The 21,431-nt window shown below is 40.4% G+C and overlaps 1 protein-coding gene across 2 annotated transcripts in view; it reads right to left on the bottom strand.

Moving 5' to 3' along the window:
• Window positions 1–21,431, bottom strand: part of SPIRE1 (spire type actin nucleation factor 1) — a 131,229-nt gene that overhangs the window by 21,915 nt on the left and 87,883 nt on the right. The window contains exons 5-9 of one of the 2 annotated variants that reach the window (XM_074576589.1): window positions 18,309–18,392; window positions 17,050–17,214; window positions 7,195–7,281; window positions 6,688–6,817; window positions 1,667–1,708 (exon numbers count right to left, since the gene is read on the bottom strand). In XM_074576589.1, the coding sequence (XP_074432690.1) occupies window positions 1,667–1,708; window positions 6,688–6,817; window positions 7,195–7,281; window positions 17,050–17,214; window positions 18,309–18,392 (508 nt within the window). The remainder of the gene's footprint in view (window positions 1–1,666; window positions 1,709–6,687; window positions 6,818–7,194; window positions 7,282–17,049; window positions 17,215–18,308; window positions 18,393–21,431) is intronic. The other variant, XM_074576590.1, reaches the window with a different exon arrangement.

Below are 21,431 nucleotides of genomic sequence, written 5' to 3'. Positions count from 1 at the left end.
GCACATACATAATTTGAATCCCACCAGACAGCTGTAGTAGCTGTACAATACGCCATCAGTGTAAGGTTTCACAAGAGGGCTTGAGCTGGATTAACAGCTTGCCACCACCTCTGACAGGGAGAGCCTGTTCCTTCCTCCCATCCGCCCAGGCTCATCGTCTGCCCTCAGCCAGCTCTCTGATCATCTGATCAGATAGTAGGCAGGTTTAAATCACCAGAAGAGCAGAAAGCCAACCTGCTAAAAAAACCCAAAACTATTCGTTCCTGGGTTACATGAATTTAACCAGGTCATCTCATGAACAAATGAGCAGGACTGGCAGAGAGGAGGAATCACATCCTTAGAGGGGAGCTTGGGGAGGAGAGGGAGCAGGGAGACAAGTGGCAAGCTGTTCACTTGGCTCAGTCAGAACATGAAGTCACATTTGCAGAAAGGTCACTTGTGAACTTTGCTCCCATATTACAAAACTATTGTATTTTTTATAGTAGGGGAATCAAAAAAACTTCTATATGGTCTTTCCAGTTCACAATATGCTAGCATTTCAGTCAGATGATGCCTTTCTATGGGGAAAATAACCACATAAGGTTAACGGGTGCATGGAGAAACAGAGGATGAAAACTCTGCAAAAGTCCCAGATGAGGTGTTTCTATGTGCAACTGGAAGGAAGCAGGAAGGGTACAGCTGCTGTTGCTTCTTCACAAAATGAGAGCATGGATTTATTTGGAGAGTGTTTTTCTTGGGAGTCACCTAGGGGAAATGAGGTAAGAGCTAGCATAAGAGCTCTCCTCAGCGGGCAAACCTTTGGGGCTAATGTAGAATATTTCCAATATCAATGATGGAGTCTTTGGGCCTGAGCATCCTGGAAAGTTAGTGCATGATGAGGGAGAAATTAATTTATTTTCTGGCTAGTAGGCCCAAACTCTCTTTGATGTTGCTGTCTCTGAAGTAGAACATGTTCATACAGTTACTGCATGTCCGAACTAATGGCCCACCACAAGGCACCTTTAAATATGATATTAGGTAGTTGATGAAGGATCAGCTATCGGATCCTCTGTATCAGCTGTTAGCAGCAAATCTTAGCAACTTATTTTGCTAACCAGTAAAGAAGGTTTAGCCTCTTTTGAGTGAACATCTTTGATTTCACAACTCAAAGCATTTGTAGTAAAGACAGCAGAATTGACAGTTCCTTTTTAGATTAGTATTCATAGGTGTATTTCATTAAGTCTAGGAAGATAGATGAGTTCAAAACCAGTTTCTGGATCCTTGTGAGAAATGAAGTACTGCAAAAGATGGGCTAGTCAAAAAGTGAGTGTAAAGACACAAAGGTCAGATTAATAAATAAGTAAATCAGACTTGAAGGTGACACTGTATTCTGCAATCCTTTTTAGACTTCGGAATAGCTGTGGGCCACCTTATTTTGGTTATTTATTTAAACAGAATTCCAGCACTCTATTTCAGGTGAAATACAGTTATTTCCTATACCTAGGTATCCTTTTGTGGCAAGGGAAATGCAGGTATTAATAAGTAATTTCTCTTAATTTTTATTTTCACTGACCATATCTTGGAAGAATCCCTTCAAGTTTCTTTCTTAAATGGGAGTTCAACAAACAGATGGAACAAATTTCACAATAAGCACAATAACCACGTCAGGCGTTGTTGCACCTTTTACCTGACAAGTCAAAACTGTAAGACATGCTAAGTGGCCGCATTGCTGTAAAAAAGAAACAAAAACAACAAAAAGAAAATGATTCAGCTATTAGAAAAGCAGAGGGGTAACGAAACCAAAAGATTAACTCCACTTGAGACATTTTGGATTCTGTTGCCTAAATCCAAAATGTGTCAGACATACCATTGCTTTACTGTAGTAAAGCTCGAAGTCTGAAAACTACAGTAGCATAAATGGGACTTGCAAACAGAACGATTATAAATATATTTGTATAGTTGTAGAATGAGATTTTTGAAATTCAACAAATCAAATATCAAAACAAGAGGCAAGTATCTTAAAAATGGAATACTTTCAATTAAAATGAAAGAAAGGAAGGGGAAAGGGAAAAGAGAGAGAGGAGACAAAGAGAAAGAAAGCTGAAAAAACCTGAAAGTACAAAGCCACATTTCACACAAGTTTCAGTGACCTGAAATAAAGATATTTCTGATTTTTTTAAGCTTAATCTGCAATGATTATAATTAAACTAATAAAGAGAGACACTCAAGCTAAGCTTGAGCAGTAGTTTCCTTGAAGAGGATGGAAAAAAAGGCTGAACACAGTGTGATTTGTGCTGATTCTTTTCTTTTTAAAAACCTCAGCCTTTAAAACGTATCCATAATATTATCCTCTTCTTTCTGGGACTCTAACCATTTTATTCCTAGGAGAAAGTGGTCGGATGTTCTTTATTTATGGAAAGACCTATCTATATTTCCCATTAAACAGTGTAATTCAGGGAGTAAACACTCAAAATATTTCTCAACCGAAAATAAAATTCCAGTGCTCTAATCCAAATAAGCAGGCCAAGCCCAGCAACAAGAATGTACAAGAACGCATCAAAACTGACATCAGCTTATCAGTCTTACTTGACAGGTGATAAACATGCAAGTTGGTATGAAAGGGCCTGTCAGCCACACGTACCACTGCACGAAAAGATGTTTAAAAAAAGGTTGTGCTGGGACAAGTTTTGCTCGTGAGAATGAATCTATGTGGGGAACACAGTAGGTGGCTGACTCAGACCCAAATTTGGGAGTCAGGGTATTTTTCCTGTAGTTTATTAACTAGACAACACCAGCCACAGATAACAGCTACAGAAACAGTATCTAAATCCCTGTCCAAACTTAGCATAAAGGCAAACGCATTTTAAAGCATAAAGGTGTTTATCACCTAATGCTGATTCCTAACTGAAGGTTGATAAAACTCGTACATGAAACAAAGTTTTCTCCAAGCTCCATTAGTTCAACGTGCTTGAGTCACAAATCCATGCTTTTCATTAAAAGGACACGTACCTCAAGGCTGTGTTTGTCTCGATAGCTTACTCTGATGATTTCATGAGGTCATTTGAAAGCTCACTCCAATTCCTCTACTCAAACTCTCCCTCTGTGAGAACAGCTACCAAGATTAAATTAACATTTCCAAAGAAGTTTTGGATTGAGAGTGGCCAGCCACAGGCTGGCTTTTCTCAGTGGCAGCTCAGGGTAGAGAAGACTTTACCTGTGTGCGTGTGTTGTGCAGAGCAGAGGGACACAGCCCGTGGCTGCTGGGAAACAGATTCCATAGGACCCCCCATATCACAGAGGGGGAACTGCAAGAGTACAGCCCCCCTCGCCCCAATAGTCAAGTGTAGTTGTGTGCTTGACCTGCTATAAACTGAGCAACAAGCAATAACTCTGGGACATGTGCAATGTACCTTATACTCCCAAATATTTCACTCTAACACTCTTTTTTGTCTTCTTTTTAATAGCAACAAATATTTCTGTCCAGATGGTGCAAGTGTCCCACATGGTGTTTCTACTTAAATTTATAATCCTTAAACCTTATTACCTTACATGTTGTTACATTAAAGTACATTCAGTGGTCATCTAAACTATAGGGCAGATCTGTTTGTACCATACTGAACGTCACCAGCATGACTCAAAAGAAGCTGCATCAAAAGAAGAGTGGCCAGCAGGTCGAGGGAGGTGATTGCTCCCCTCGACTCCACTCTCGTGAGACCCCACCTGGAGTGCTGTGTCCAGTTCTGGAGTCCTCAGCACAGGAAGGACATGGACCTGTGGGAGCGGGTCCAGAGGAGGACGCAAAAACGATCAGAGGGCTGGAGCACCTCTCCTATGAGGACAGGCTGAGAGAGTTGGGGTTATTCAGCCTGGAGAAGGCTCCAGGGAGACCTTATTGCATCCTTTCAGTACTTAAAGAGGGCCTACAGGAAACATGGGGACAGATTTTTTAGCAGGGCCTGTTGTGATAGGACAAGGGGAAATGGCTTTAAACAAAAAGAGGGTAGATTTAGAGTAGATAAAAGGAAGAAATTTTTTACAATGGGGGTGGGGAGGCACTGGAACAGGTTGCCCAGAAATGTGGTAGATGCCCCATCCCTGGAACCATTCATGGTCAGGTTGGACTGGGCTCTGAGCAACCCAACCTAGTTGAAAATGTCTCTGCTCACTGCAGGGGGAGGTTGGGCTAGATGACCTTTAAAGGTCCCTTCCAACCCAAAATATTCTATGAATCTGTAACTCCATTCCCAATTCTGCACATTTTATTCTAAAAGGAACTTTGGACATAACAATCATTTCAATGTGAGAAAGAACAAAACCTCATATTTCAATGTAAGAAAAAAATTACGTCAAGGCCTTTGCTCTATTTTTCTTCATGCCAGCAGCAAATAAACGCTTGGGAAATAAAACTTGCATGCATCCCCTTTTACACCTCCAGTAATATGGCATTTAATCCATACAAATCACTGGACAGAAGTGGAATTACCACAGTGTCCTGGTTTGAGGTAAAACAAAACCAATTTTCTGATTTGTAATTTTACTTTTTAGTTGGGCCTCTTCTAACTGACTAAAGTCTGAAATTAACAGCATATTGTTCAGAAACTCTTCACTCTCGGAGTGATAAGACCTGATTATACCAAGGAATGGTGTGCACAGAGGCTCTTGCTTATACTTATTGCTATAACAACCAAGGTCAGCTAACTTCGCTGTTTGCCCCGTTAGAGGGTCGGAAGGGGAGAAGCGTAGAGGGGTCCCACCAGCAGGGAGAAGCAGATGGGACAGGTGACCCAAAACCGACCAACAGGGTATTCCATCCCATGTGCATCACGCTCAGTATAAAAGCTGAGGGATCAAAGGGGCAAGGCTGCTCTGGCTCGCTCTCTTTCTTCAATGGCCGATGTCTGAGGAGGACCCTGTCTGTTCGTCTGCCTTTGATCCGGATCCGAGCATTCCTGACTCTAGTTCCGGAATTCAGCTCCTGTCCGTCACTGACTCCAGTCTGGGACTTTCCCTGTGTCTGCTGGTGACGCGATCGTCATCCTGGGAGCTGGATATGATTTTGTATATATTGTATACTTTTTTTCTTTATTTTTTATTATTTTATTATTATTTACTATTTCCTTATATATTATTATTTTCATTAAAGTAGTTTAGTTCTTTTTCTAAGCTCATAAATCTCCTTGTCTTTTCCTCTCCTCTCTGAGGAGAGATGGGGAGGAGGGCCATCTGTCGTTCTGATTGGCCAATCCGGCCAAACCCACGACACACAGTTTCAGTACTCAAAAATTAATTCTTTAATAAAAAATGAAGAATTAGTAGAAGACAGGTATCCTTCATTAGAAGTCAAGCCCTGAAATCAGCCCAGGAAGTCCTGACCAGTAATACTGGTTTTTAGAAACTGTTTACTAAATGGGTTTGATGTTATTTATATCAGTTAGAAATTGTAAATATCTGTCAGATCAAATTTGCTGCCCCTGAGAGGACGTGATGCTGACCCGAGTTCCCAGCTGGAGAACAACTAAAATACTGAAACTGATGTCTGAAAGAAAAGTAAGGAATTGTTCCACGTTTTCAAAAGCTTCCTACATTTAGAAAAATGTCTAGGCCTATTAGAAACAGTAATTGACACAACAGGCATAAATTGAACCCAAACCAGAAACTGGAAGGCCCAAAGATACAACGTTCAAAACACCATGCTTTTAAAAAATGCACCCATGCATTCACCAAACTCTACCGAGCACTTCATAAACAATGCAACAAAGCAAGCCTGATGAAACTGTTTTTCTCTGCAGACAATGGGTTGTCACAACCCACTTGAATCTGGACCAGTGCCTTCAAGCACAGGTGGCAAGCACAAATATTTTGCAAAAAGCAGTGACAGAGAGTACATACGTGGATTATTTCATGCTTTTCAGCCATAAGATGCCACATTTGCCCTTCAAAAATTCAACTAGCTCAATTTTTCTGGATACAGATAAATACCGTGCTCTTGGAAGACATTTAAGTCATAATGTAAGACTATATTCATCATGCTTTTGTCATCAGAACCATTCGACTAGTGCAAATTGGTGGTTGTTGGAAAGCATAATATTTGTATAATTTCATAGTGGGTTTCTGCGTATACACTGCAGAAATGAAATGCTTTGCAGTGCAAGTCTGCATTACTTGCCCACTGAAAATATATACAAACACATGTTCCATAACTTAGAAAGTGAAGCAAAGATTTTGATTCATAATAGAAGCAATAGATTCAGCAAATAAAATAAAAGCAGATTGTAAATTAAAATAAGGAAATTGATGATGCTAACAACAGGAAACAAAGAGAATAAAATTAATTAAAAACAGACACGTAAAGAATCCTTGCAGTACGTAAGGAATATTGCACAGGCAAGAAGCAATATTCATTCCATTCTGAGCAAACCTAACATTAACTGTCATGTGCAACAAACAATATAATGCCATTAAATTGATCTACTACTTAACATTAAAAACATGGACGAATCACGCTGAACCACAGAGTATCTTATTTTAAAAACTAACTTAGCCCAAAGACTGCACAGCCTTAGAAAAGCCTGTAGGTTCTTTCTTCTTCTGAAGGGATGAGAACAGTTTTATCTTCAGTGACACCTTCACAGACATCACAAATATTGCTGCATCTTATGTGGGAAGTTTTCTGTGGATGCTGCAGGTAAAAGCTAGTAATGTGCTTACCCAGCCTGCTGCGCCGTATCTCGTCAGGAGAGACTGGACGTAACTTCCTCTCTGCCTTGATTTCTTCCAGTATCCTTTCATGAAGGCTGCGTGGCCGTGGTGGGGTTGGTTTCAGTTTTCTTGCCGAGGCCTTGGGACATAAAGATAGTCATATTTACATAAAACGGTGCTTCCTTGAATGTAGATTTCATGCTTTTTTGGAAAAACATGTGGAATGTTGTGATATGATTTTACATGCACTCAATTGTAAAACTCACAAAAGAGGACTGTATTTTTCCCCAATTCATTATGATTTCCCAGAGATAAAGGGCTGCTGGTAATAACAGCTATTAATTGGTAGGTGGAAGATACTACACACTGTTCTTTGAGAGACCACGTTTTATATACAGAAGACAGTATTTTTGAAGGCCCATGTCAGAAAACATAGTATTTAACATATTCCCTGGACACAAACATACTTTAAAAAGCCACATTTTTGTTAGGAATGAAGCCCACTGGATTACATACAGGATTTAATGGAGGTCGCGATCGGATGAAATCCAGGATTATTTCATGGGCACTCTTTTTTAATCGAGGTGGAATGTCACCGTTGACCTGGAAAGGAGAAAGTGAAATATATATTGCCATGTTTTGCATTCACATTCATGCAGATGATGAGATCAACTGAAAACGCACAACAACCCTGACAGAGCTTGCGGTGTTCTGACACCTGCACCAGACGCAAAACCCCACCAGTCCTGAGCAGAGGAACAATCCGTATGCAGAGCACAGGCAAGCAAAAACGCAGATAACAGCTTTTCAGCTCTGCAGATAGCTGCAGAATAACCACAACTGCAGCAGCTTTAATCAGCAATATTTAGGATTTTGAAATGATGAAATCAAATGCGAAGGCTGCAACTGTGTCTATGGGAGAATGCAGACAAAGATTGTATCTTGCTTGGAGGAAAAGTTGCCAACGCTATTTTTAAGAATAACTATTTGAACCATGTCTTAGTGGCAACCATTACACAGTCTCTAAAACTCTCTTCTTAGCTTCTGAGAAAACATGGATTCTCTTTAAAGCCCTAATTTTCTTGATCTCCCGAGCACTGACATGAAAGCAAAGCTAAAACTGGCACAGTCACCAATGATTTGCCTGTAGCAATGGATGAAAAATATGTTCCCCTTGGGTTTTTTTGTCTTTCCCACCTGCCTCTACTGCTCTGGCAATGAAGAGGTGACCTAGTGTGTAAATCCCAGCAGAAAAAGAGGGAAGTCCTGAGCATGATTTCATAGCTACCTCTTCACCTGCACTTTAAAGATTACTCAAGTGTAAACCTGAGTTTGTTAATAAGTCTAGAAAGTAAATCAGTAGGATGCCATGGCATGCCACTGGAAGTACAGGAAGAGCATTTCTTTGCTATAAATCATATATGTCTGTAGAAAAGGGGCTGGGTGATATTTGTATGCTTGTTTGGTTGGTTTTCTCCAGAGACATACATTTCTTTCTCTGATACCTCATTTAGACATAAGACTATATAACAAGACATCACAGGAAAGAGTCAGCAATTCACTATATGTACAGGATATAAAAGAAGGCAACGGAAGTTTTCCTATCAACTGACTAATTTATAAATTGTAAGCTGGGAATAAGTGTATGGACTTGCTTAAAAAATCCACCTGTCAGGTTCAGTCTTCATAAATCACAGTGCCCAAGCACACTGTCAGGGATGAGAGAGCGTCATATGCCACGCATCCTTGTGGCACCTTCTATTACTAGACAGTAGCTGGCTATCAGCCCTGTCCTCCAATTTGACGGAAATTCCTATGACACTATATTTCTTAGACCAAGTGTCCCCAATTTCAGCACTTTTTTTTTTTTTTTTTTAAGGGTCAGTTGGCTCATTTTTCTTTGGAAGACTCTATCGTACAAGCTCTGTAGCCACAAAATGTATGTAAAGACACAACTCTGTTTTGTCAAATCACACGGACTTTTGCTAAACAGAAGGAATGCTGTAGACAGAAAAATGGGTTTAAATGCCCATAAGGTCACCGGAATATGATCCCTAATTGAACTTCAGTAATGCCAGGAAGCTTCCATATAAACTCTGCTCACTTCATGTGCCATTTCCAGGCTGAGCAGAGCAACAGCCTCCCAGAGATGGTTCATCCCTTCCCCGATACAGAAGCGGATGCAGAGTCCCTCCTGGGGAACATTTCATTGCTTTCCCAGGGACTCTTTCTGGAGGTATCCTACCCCAGGCATGGTCCAAATTCTACTTGTTCCCCCCGCCCACCCCCTTAGCTTCCTTAGAGTGAATTTCACATAGCTTGGCAGAGAATACCAAGCTGCTAAACTCTGCAACACGCATCACCTTCCTAAAAATAGTGCAGAAAAAATATTAAAATTGAAAAGGTTTATATTAAATGGTGATTTGACATTTTATGATGAGGAGAATATTATTTTAAGTGGTGTGATTGATTTCTTCTGTTTAAAGACTGAGCAATTTTTTGAGAGCAGCATGCTTTGCAAGATTGTTAATGAGACGAGAAGTCTCTCTTCCTCGAGTTACTGCTCATCAGATGTCAAAGTTGATAGCTGAAGTTGAGAGTTACTACCATCAGAACAGCTATTTTGTAAACTGATATTCTCCATTCCAGCCTTGGGGAACAACCCTCTGCATGACAACAGGAAATAAATAATACATGGCTCTGAGCCTTTCACCTCAGGCCACTCTACGCCCTGACTTAATGCCACCAGGGTATAATTAGTATCAGTATTCCCATTTGATCGGAAAAGGAGAAATATAAGATTTGCTTAAGTGATTTTCCACAGGATACACAGGGAGCTGGTGGCAAAGCAAGTGGATGTTTCACAGACAACAAGCCAAGAGCAGGAGTACTGGTGGCAGAACCTTCTCAAACTCGGCACCCAAACAAGATGCTGGCAGGAAAGACGCTGAAGGGAAGCTTTTATCCTCTGTCCGCACTAGATCTGTTTCTTTACTCAAACTGACTGTCTCTGCAATGAGCAATTTCACGTGCATCTTTTACTTTTAATTAATTAAAATTCATGGCTTTTGATTAAAGTCTAAATCAGAGATATACTGCGCAGATGCAGCCACAATACATGCAGGGGAAAAAAAAAACAACCAACAAAATTATCCTTTTTTTTCTTTTTCACATACCAGATTGGCCCCATCTGCAAACTAGTATTTAAATAAATACCTCAAAACACTGTAAAACTACTCTAGGTCTTCATGTGTGTAAAACGGCTTTTGTATGGCAGTACGCATTAAAACTGGCAGCATGGGGAAAGCATAAACAATGATTATAAAAATCAACCAGAAATTTAGAGATCTAAACAGCTAGAGCACAGAAAAATTACCACGTAATCACCTACACACTCATAACCTGCTACCATCACATTTTAATATATAAATATGGATTTGCAGTTAGAAAAATAACTGCAAATGGTACTTAGTAAACTTTGGCTGAAGCCTGAGCTTTAAAAATGGTGATCCCAAAGAAGAAGTACATTGCACATGACACTCACAAAAAATACATCACTTATCACTGACACTCAATTATCTCAGCCATTTACTGGTCTCACTATAAATGGTGACACCATTAAGTAGGGGAGTGCTATCTCTAAATAATAGGCAACATGAAGCTGATATTGTTTTGTACTATCTGGAAATTTTCATTTAAAATGACATTGCATGGACATCGAAATGGACAGAGGGGGCATGCTGCATCATTCCCAGAACAGCTTATGATAAAGTCTGGCTGTGAATTAAAGTATTACAAGTAGATTTATATTTGCCGTCTTTCATTATGTACACAGTACAGTGCTTTTGTTAACACAGGTGTTACACAGCTTGTATTTGACACCACACAGCAACCTCAAGCAGCAGCGTCCAAGAATGAAGTGCTTGATTCACATCGTAAGCCACTGCTGTTCCTGCACATCTACTATAGATATGAGTCTATGAGACCACATGATAACCACCGTACTTACGCAGAGTCACTCCTCCTTTGAATACCCCTAAAGCATGATTAGGAACTGTAAAGCTCACCAGGCTACCTAGAATGACTCCTAAACTTATACAGAAATAAACCGGTCAAAGTCTTTTCCTCACATTCTCTATGTCCAGTTTGAAACATCTGAAATCTCGCTTATGAAAATAATGGCCATGCACAGCTGTTACTGCAATTAACCTGGTCTAGTGGGAGGTGTCCCTGCCCATGGCAGGAAGGTTGGAACTAGGTGATCCTTAAGGTCCCTTCCAACCTAAACCATTCTATAATTCTATGATAAGATGATAAATACTGTAAAGAAATACATATTTTTTTTGTTAAAAATACCCAAGCAGCCATGCCACAGGATTCTCAAATTAGACATTCAAACTACTGGATATTTTTTATAATAATAGTTTCAACCTATATGCCTAAACTCCCCTTTTGCAACACGGACAAGGCAGTACCACTGCATCGCAGGTATTTATGAAGGGCTCGAACATGAAGACAAGGGCACCGTTACCTATGAAGAATTTAACTGTAATGCAATGTAATGCTGAGTTTGGATACTACATAAAAGGTACCCGATAGGCATGCATTGAAAAAGTTAGCCATGCCTTGAACAGCTAATGTTCAATAAGCACTGCTCAAGAACGATAGTGACTAGTGCACGTCTTGGAGGGTGGGAGGTGGGCAGGCAAGAGAGCTAATTGTGAATCAGTGCGGAATTGAAAGCTGTACCTCAACACATATGCATAATATAGAAAAATTAAGCCCGTAAGAATAATTTAATTCTTAAATTCACCCATTTCTAATTGTTGACTCTACCAACGTTTTTTAACTTTTTGGGAGTCAGCGATCCATAGGAGAAAAATGCTATTAAATCTCTCCAGGTAGACATTTAAAGATTATAAAATGCCAGGATGAAAGTTATCTCATTCCCACAACAACCATAGAAACAAGGACTCTCACACTGGCACAGAGAGATGACAAACTTGAAATTATTTTCATATGTACCAAAATAGAAATGCCAACGTCACTGAAACTAAAGAAACTTGTCATTTACAAAAAGCCCAGAATTTGACATTTTCTGTCTTCAAAACATTTTGAATATTTCAACTATGACAGAAGATGGGCGAGAACAGAGAGCTCCAGTTATTGGCATCTCTTAACTCAACACTTTTGATAGTCTGAAACACCAAAATAGTTTCTAAGTAACGCACCTAATAGGAACATCTGTTCCTTTCCTCATTTCTAATCAGAGTACTGAGCAGTCAGAGACAGATCAAGTTACACTTTTAAACACAGCATTGTATTAATAAAAAGAACAGTAAAGACTTAATGTTGTATCTCATTTACTTAAAAAAACCCACAACTTAACCTCTTGTTATCATTAGTAGCATATGCATTTTCACAAGTACCAAGTCTAAAAATACTACCTATAAATTTAAAGCCAAGATTGATTTTAATAAAAATGTTGCCAAACATCCATTTTGACTGATAGAAAGAAACATAATCCATCTTTCCCAGGCTGCCATAAAATTCAGATTTAGGATTCTTGTCCTTTTCTCCTCTTCTCAAGAACCACGACAGTTTTCTCTGATGGGAATACATATAATCAGCTTTGACCCATGACGGTCAGGTAAAAGAAAAATACAGTATTTATGCAATCTAACTAAACTTGTAATTCTATATGAATCCTTCAGGCTCCACATATTTCATGTCAGGCTTCACTCTAATTATTGTGCATGCTTTGCACATTCTTCAAGCAGACCCTGCAGCAGAATCCAAGTTACTGAATGTAAGGTTTCTAATAAGAAAGAAGCTATTTTTCCTAACACAATGTCATTAGCAGTTGTCAGACTAAACCAGTAATTGCATCACAGACAGCACTACAGGTACTGTACCTGCAGCTGATCGTAATCCCAATTCATGTTTACGCCCAGTGATCACTTTGGACAATCTACCTAGTGGACAAGATAGCAGGATAAAAATAGATGCTTGCAGGGATTTCGTATACAGCGAGAATCTGGATGAGCAGAGGAGCAGCTGTGCCTCCTAAACCTATCACATAATGAAGAAAATCTCTTCTGAAGAGGCAGGAGCTTGCTCAGCAGAAGATGAATTAAAGGCTAGTCTGACAAAAGCAAAATTAGGTGACCCAGGGGTTCCCATTCAAACAAAACTACTATCGTGATTACATACAGTAATCAAGGTCCTGAGGGGAATGTTCCTCTTTTGCAGTGGGTAGTAGGAACACTTAGCACAGTCCTCTGAATTGTTCTCAGAAAGGCAGATAACATCATTACCTGGGTATGTATTTTACCCCATTGATTTAACATGTAAGTGGCATCTGCTGCAGAAAATAAATACAATCTGATAGTCTAAATCCAGATCTTGATGAGGAAAGTACTTTCAGCTCATACATAAAAGGCATTTATGTTTGTAACAGAACTCATTTATTTGCTCCCCATGCAGTTGTTCCAATTTTTTCCTCCTTTATTCTTTCTTCTAATGATCTCTGATAGAACAAACTACATGCTTTCTGTCTTTCTTGTCTCTTCCCCACCCCCATCTCTGAATTTTTTTGGTGGAATCACGGCTTTCTCACTAACAAAGGTTGTGTGAGGTTTTGTCAGACAAGCAAATACATTTGAACACTGAATATTCTAAGACAATGCTTCCACTGTAACTAATAACAGGCAAAGATAAGTAAATGCAAGGTATAAATGTTGACATTGACCAAATACATGCCTCTGACAAAGGGGTTAAAATGTCCTACTAGGGATAAGGAGCCCTATAGATCAGTTGCTAGCTTATCAGGAAGAACATCTTGATGTTGAACACAATATAAACCAAAAAGAAAGAAAAAACAGGGAGGCACCAGTAAATATCAAATGGGTTCTGATAAAAAGAGTGCCTCAAGTCAATCTTTCATGGAACTTCAAGAGTGCCTAGGAGGAGGAGACCCATCAGCACTCCTCAGCCTGCTTTGGCATATTGTTTTGACTTGAAAATAGCAATAGGATATGCTGAAAATAACTAAGCTCAGTTTCTACAGATTGAAGGTTTAAAATTTTTTACATAGAGTATTCGTTGAAAATTCATAAGAGATCACAGTAACATAAGTTTCCAAACACTGCAATACAGGTAGTAGGTAATGCAAGTTTTCAACCACTGTAGGTTTTCCTTTCCTGTCATAGTATCACTCACGTAAAAACACAGTAGCACTTCACATTCTGGAATTGCCAAAATTATGTTGTAACTCAAGATCATAGAATTGTTAGGGTTGGAAGGAACCTTAAAGATCATCTAGTTCCAACCACCCTGCCATGGGCAGGGACACCTCCCACTAGATCAGGTTGCTCAGAGCCCCATCCAGCCTGGCCTTGAACACTTCCAGGGATGGGGCATCCACAACTTCTCTGGGCAACCTGCTCCAGTGTCTCACCACCCTCATGGTGAAGAACTTCTTCCTAACGTCCAGTCTGAATCGACCCATCTCTAGTTTTAATCCATTCCCTCTAGTCCTACCATTACCCGACATCCTAAAAAGTCCCTCACCAGCTTTCTTGTAGGCCCCCTTAAGATACTGACAGGCCACTATAAGGTCTCCCTGCAGCCTTCTTTTCTCCAGGCTGAACAACCCCAACTCTCTCAGTCTGTCCTCATAGGAGAGGTGCTCCAGCCCTCTGATCATCCTTGTGGCCCTTTTCTGGACATGTTCCAGCACGTCCATATCTCTCTTGTAGTAGGGGCTCCAGAACTGGACACAGTACTCCAGGTGGGGTCTCACGAGAGTGGAGTAGAGGGGGAGAATCACCTCCCTCAACCTGCTGGCCACGCTTCTCTTGAGGCAGCCCAGGATACAATTGGCTTTCTGGGCTGCTAGTGCACACTGACGGCTCATGTTGAGCCCCTCATCCACCAGCACCCCCAAGTCATTTTCTTCAGGGCTGCTCTCAAGCCAGTCACTGCCCAGCCTATATCGGTGCTTGGGATTGCCCCAACCCAGATGGAGGACCTTGCACTTGGTCTTGTTGAACTTCATGAGGTTGGCATGGGCCCACCTCTCCAGCCTGTCAAGGTCCCTCTGGATGGCATCCCTTCCCTCCAGCGTGTCAGCCGCCTCACACAGCTTGGTGTTGTCAGCAAACTTGTTGAGGGTGCACTCTGTGCCACTGTCCATGTTGCTGATGAAGATATTAAACAAGACCGGTCCCAGTACTGATCCTTGAGAGACTCCACTTGTCACGGGCCTCCACTTGGACATGGACCCATTGACAGCCGCTCTTTGGGTGCAGCCGCCAAGCCAATTCTTTATCCATTGAATTGTCTATCCATCAAACCCATATTTTATCATCTTGGAGACCAGGATGTCACGCAGAACAGCGTCAAAGGCTTTGCTCAGGTCCAGGTAAATGACGTCAGTTGCTCTCCCGTTGTCTATTGATGTTGTGATCTTCTCATAGAAGGCCACCAGGTTTGTCAGGCACGATTTGCCCTTGGCGAAGCCGTGTTTATTGTACCCAGTCACCTCTTCGTTATTCTTCCGCCTCAGCAGTGCCTCCAGGAGGATCTGCTCCATAATTTTACCAGGCACGGAGGTGAGACTGACTGGCCTATAGTTCCCTGGTTCCTCCTTCTTTCCCTTTTTGAAAATGGGGATTATGTTTCCCCTTTTCCAGTCAAGGGGACTTCACCAGACTGCCATGACTTTTGGAATATAATAGAGAGCAGTTTAGCAACCTCATCCGCCAGTTCCCTCAGTACCCCTGGGTGTATCCCATCAGGTCCCATGGACTTGTACACTTTCAGGTTCCTCAGATGGTCACGAACCTGACCTTCACTTACAATGGGCAGTTCTGTCCAACCTCTGCCATTATCTTCTATGACTCCAGAAGTGTGGCTGGAGCTCTTGCCAGTGAAGACTGAGGAAAAGAAGTCATTGAGAACCTCGGCCTTCTCCATATCACTTGTCACCAGTTCTCCCACTTCCTTTCGGAGGGAGCCCACACCTTCCCTGGTCGTCGTCTTCTTACCATTAATATACCTATAGAAATTTTTGCCGTTTCTCTTGATCTCCTTGGCTAGATTTAATTCTAACTGAGCTTTAGCTTTTCTAACCAGGTATCTTGCTGCTCAGACAGCTTCCTTATATGCCCCCCATTCTAGCTGTCCTTTCTTCCACTCCTTGTAAAGATTCTTTTTGTGTGACAGTGTGTCCAGGAGCTCCTTTTTCATCCAGGCAGGTCTCCTAGCATTCTTTCCTGCCTTCCTTTTTGGTGGTATACTTTGCTCCTGGACATGGAGAAGGTGATCCTTGAATACTGACCAGCTGTCCTGGGACCCCCTTTCTCTAGGGCTTTGTCCCATGGCACTTTGGCCAGCAGATCCCTGAAGTGATCAAAGTCTGCATGCCTAAAGTCCAGGGTCGTAAGCTTGGAATACATCCTCCTAGTTGCCCTGAGGATCTTAAATTCTATCGCTTCGTGGTCGCTGCGGCCAAGGTTATCCCTGAGCCTCACGTTGGTCACCAGCCCTTCCCTGTTGGTGAGAACAAGGTCCAGCACAGCACCTTTTCTTGTTGGTTCCTCTACCATTTGGAGGAGGAAGTTGTCATCTATGCATTCCAGGAACATCCTGGATTGCTGGTGCTTTGCTGTGTTGTCCCTCCAGCAGATGTCAGGGTGGTTGAAATCCCCCACGAGGACCAGGGCCTGTGAACGCGAAGCCACTTCTATCTGCCTATGGAGGGCCTCATCTGCTTGGCTCTGCTGGTCAGGTGGCCTGTAGCAGACCCCTATTGTAACATTGCCTTCCCCTATCTTCCCTTTAATCTTAACCCATACACTCTCAACCAGCTCATTGTCCTTCCCCATACGGAGCTCCATCGATTCTAGCTGGTCACTGATGTAGAGGGCAACACCTCCTCCCCTCCTACCCTGCCTGTCCTTCCGAAAGAGCTTGTATCCGTCTATCCCAGATGAATGTTCTCCCCAATGAGAGAAGCCTAAAACAATCTCTCTAGTGGAAAGCATGACAGGACTTTTGATATGACTCTTAAGGTTATCACAAAACTAACACAAGTCATTTGTTGAAGCATATGATATGTAGGTATGTCGCTCAGAATTTTAAATGCCTGCCATATGGAAAACAAAATACACAACATTTGTCGGTTTCATGATTTTCCCCTCAATGTACTATGTAAATTTAAGATGCCATATAAAAGCCATGAACACTACTATCTACATGAAATCATAATTTCAAGGTTCTCAGAAAAAAAAAGAGAAGAAAAAAAGAAGATAAAAAAAGAAAAGAACATTTCAGATTTGACAAATTCTAGTGATTTTCTTGACTTACCATGACCTTCCTTAAAGTATAGCGTTTGGATCTAATATCATCCATCAGCATTTCATAGGGTGTGAGCTGATACTCTATTGGGAGTGGGTTATACTGACGCTCTTGAACTTTCTTAAGTTTAACACCATTCCGTAAATCTCGCATCACTTGTACCCAAAAACGAGCCTGAAGAGAAAAGAGAGGGAAAAGTTATGTGATACCTTACCCTTGAATACCGCCTCAGATTAAACCGAAGTTGTTCATTCCCCTTTCGGGACACCACCAAATACGTACAGCTGTACTATTTTATTTTTAACACATGAACCAAAACCCATTTTATTTTATATAAGCCTATTTTTAACCCTCATGAACGTAACAAAACTTTGCTGCAACGCAGCAGGACTGCAGAGTCTCACCTCAAGCGATGTTAAACTCTAAGATAACATAAAAAAAGGATTTGAAATTCTCATACCATACATCTATACTTCCATTTCAAGTATACTGCACACACGTCAGGAAAGTTTCCAGACTTACAGCTAATACTATGTGAATTAAAACAGTGACTGAATCCAAAACTTTGTTTCCCTTAGGCCCAGAACTTTCTTGCAAAATTTCCCAGCAGTTGTTCTTCAAATAGAAATTTCGGAATGGGCTCAAAATCCTAAGGTCTAGCAATATCCTCTCAGTACTCAACATCCTTTCACTCTTCCTCTAAGAGCACTACACACTAACATCTCTTTCTCATATTCCGCGCAGTGAGAACGGCTGGACAGGAGGAAGAACAGGTGATGGATAAAAGATTGGGGGACTGAAATCAAGTACTTTTAAGAACTTCATAATATTCCCCTATGAACTGACAAGAACAGTAAGTAGAAAATAAAACAAGCTACCTTCTGTTAAGAGATTCTCTGTAACATTTTTCTTTCACCATCGGAGAAACTCAGCTGCTGGCTCCGCCTACTGCTTGGCTGCCCCTTTGAAGGGCAGTCAGCATGATACCTGTCTAAATGTCCAGTCTTTTTGAATTGCAAAAGCTTCTCCATGAAAACAGTCTAAAGAAAAAAACGTAATGCTTGGATACTTGTATTGTTTCACCTCTCTGCAAAGGAAGGAAGGTTGAGGCTCCATTTGGTTCTAACTTGTCATGAGTTACTATTGATTCATATGTTAAAGAAACCAGACACTGATTTTAACATAAAACAAACAACTTTAGCTAAGCATTATAAAAAAATATAAACTACTAGTAACGATACTGAATCACTATTCCATTGTTGTCTTACCCAGTCAGCATTTTTTAACTCATCAAGATCTGTGCTGGATTCATCACTTCCCTCTTTGTCCATTTCTTGAATTTTCTTCAGATTCTGCCAATGAAAAGAAAATAAGTCAATAAGTGAATGGTGGCATTACCCTCAAGTAAAACTGAAGCTTAATTTTTGACACCCGTTCTGGATGTTTTATGACTTGAATAGTAATACTGTAAAAATAACTTGAAATACCATTTGAATATATTTCTCTTCATTGAAAAGTGGACCCTAAATGCTGGGAAAAAAATCTTAAGTTTTGACTATGAAAATACTCAGATAATACATGCCAGAGGAAAAACTATACATAGAGATTTAAATATTCCTAAAATTGTGCTTTGCACAGAAAAAAACCCAAACAACTACCTAGCAGGTCTGTGAAGCTACAACACAGAAAACATTACTGACTTGGAAAGGATACCATTCATACCAAAATTACTGTTAGGTGTTGAACTCAAGATAGATCATTTTTGTAGAAGGAGGAATTCCCAGGAAGTTAGTTGGGAGGAGAATAATATGAAAAATCCTTTAAACTGAATAGTGAGAGACTTGCATATATACTGAAATTAAGTACTCTGGATAACATGGTTCTAGATTCTGAAATCTGAGTAATAAAATCATGTAAGGAGGATCTTTCAGATCTTTCGAAGGTAAAAATTGTTATTTATGAACAAAATCAGATCGTGCAAATATGGAAAAGATTGTCTGCAAAGGGGCAAAAAAAAGGTTTCATACTAACAAAAATATGGAAAATGTTTAAAAGTTACAGCAAACCAAAGAACAGGCAAGCTTGCACACAGATAAATGCAAGTGAAAGATTTAAAAGGCTGTAGCTTTACAGAAATGATCTTATACACATAAACAACTGCATATTCAAAATGCTATTTTTCTTTTTTACTTCTGTATTGAGATGTTTTGGAACATTTGGAAATTATCAATACTCCATTCCATTTTTACAGAATTCTCCAGGAAATTTTTAACAATGTTTAATTTGATCTGTTTTCTAAGTTCTTACTAATATATTCAAAATGGATAGTTAAATCGTCTGCTGTTTATTTTATGAGACTAAAGCAACAGGTCAGAGGCCTGACAGATGTATTTATTTATCAAAAATCTTTTTCTCACTCAAGCTCTTCCTTTGATGGAACTGAACAATCAGTCTCAGTGTAGCTTTTGAGCTTCCCAGAAAACGTAAAAATAAGTGTATTTTGCAAAAAAAAATTTTTTCCTGGAAGTACTTCCAAAACTGCCAACATTTCAGTGGAAGAAATCAAAGCACTGGAAGAGTGCTTAACTTGCACATTTAACAGCGTGCAAGTATCTACCAAACCTGGCTACAGAGATAGCACACGTTAGTCAGCCACCACAGAGGTTTCGGAAAGACAGCAGATGGGTTATTTATTGTCTTATTTAAGTAGGTAACATGCTTGCTTTCATATCAAAGAAGAAATACTACCTATAAAAATAAAATACATAATTTACAGGAAGACTCTAAAAAACCCATAAATTGCCTACATTACAGAAGCATGGGACAATGCCGGAATGTTTTGGCATGACTTGCAGTATCACCACAGGATACCCAATTGGGAAAGAATGTCTTTATGGAAACTTGGGTCGATCCTGCTGCTATGGTCAGCAGTCAGTCTGACACTTACAGGCAATCACCCTTTTCCAAGGAAAAAAAAGAAAAATGGAAAGAACGAGTAACATAAAGGCCTTGCTTATGTGCAGTTTGCCATCCAGGGTTTCTTCTTTTCTGTATCATACAGTTGCAGTAATCATTTCAAATCTAGTATCTGTGAACGGTAAATTACTTGCTTTCTTGCAAACTGCTAAGATGTATTGATAAATTGCAAAATATACAATCATTCTGATACTTTCTCCTTTTCCTCTCTAATAAAAAGCTAACTTCAGTAAACAAGCTCACAACGGTCAGGTTTGCTCCTCCTTTCCACACTGGAAGGTACACATTAATTTTTTAAAAATTAACATGTTCCAGCTGCTTAACCTTTACTTTGACTGTTCAACAAGATTTGTGGCAATTACCCCTTTCAGCAACCATGTTCCCTGCCATACAGTTTACTGGGTTGGTTTATGCCCAAAGGCTCATGCCTTTGACTGACATAAATATTCCATGAAGCTAAAAAGATTACGACCTGTTTTTCTTAATAGCAGAAAATAAGAAGGGAAAAAAACCCAAACCTGAACAGCTGAAAGACCTTCCAAATAAGGCAACCATCTAATTAGTTTCTCTGGAACATAGCTAGAGGGGGAGTTTCTACCCAAGAAAGCACAGGTGTAAGTGATGCTGGCTACATTGGAGAGTTACAAGAGCAAAACCTGCCAGCCAAGAGATAAGTCTCTCAAAGTGCAGTTTTATGATCCAAATGAGCTGATACAAGCACAGGCTACTGCCAAAGCCGGGCTCCTGCTCTTCCCCATCCTAGCCAACTGCTCCAGCGCTTCCCTTCATACTGGCACAGACCCACGCTTCACTTCATAGGCATAGTTTATTCCCCTCCCTGGCACCCGGCTCAGACCCCTAAACGCAGCTCACCATGCAATTAGTGGGTAACAGTAGAAAGGAAAGGAATTTCCATCATGATAGAAGTTAGAAAGCTTTGGAGGATTGGGGAGAAAAAGAAACAGCAAGTGCTCTATCCTTCCAGCCAACGCTTAAGAAGGTTTCTTTAACTCTTCTCCACCTGTCAGGTGCTGCTTAGGAAGGAATAAATTCACTGTGACAAATGATTATGTTTAAATTTCTAGACTGAATGAAATATTACCAGCATCAGTGGGTTTTGCATCTGTTTCAATCGTAAATTATGGAAACCAACACATTTACAATACAAGGGACCATGTGTCAGAACATAACTGTGATACAAAACCTGCGAGTAACCTCAGCTGCTGTAGCCACTTGCACTTACCCTTGGGACAATGGCTTAAGAAGACATATTACAGTATAATAAATACATGGCCTAAGTGCATTTCCATTTCAGAAAGCAGAAACATCTTAAAAGGTTTTTTCTAAACGATGCCGGAACCTCAGACTCATACCACAGACCTGATTCACCTATTACAGCCCGGGTGTTAGTTCAG

This window comes from Larus michahellis, chromosome 2, assembly GCF_964199755.1.
Source record: "Larus michahellis chromosome 2, bLarMic1.1, whole genome shotgun sequence".
In the NCBI taxonomy this organism is placed as follows: Eukaryota; Metazoa; Chordata; class Aves; order Charadriiformes; family Laridae; genus Larus; species Larus michahellis.
This window is presented reverse-complemented; position numbering and strand designations above follow the sequence as displayed.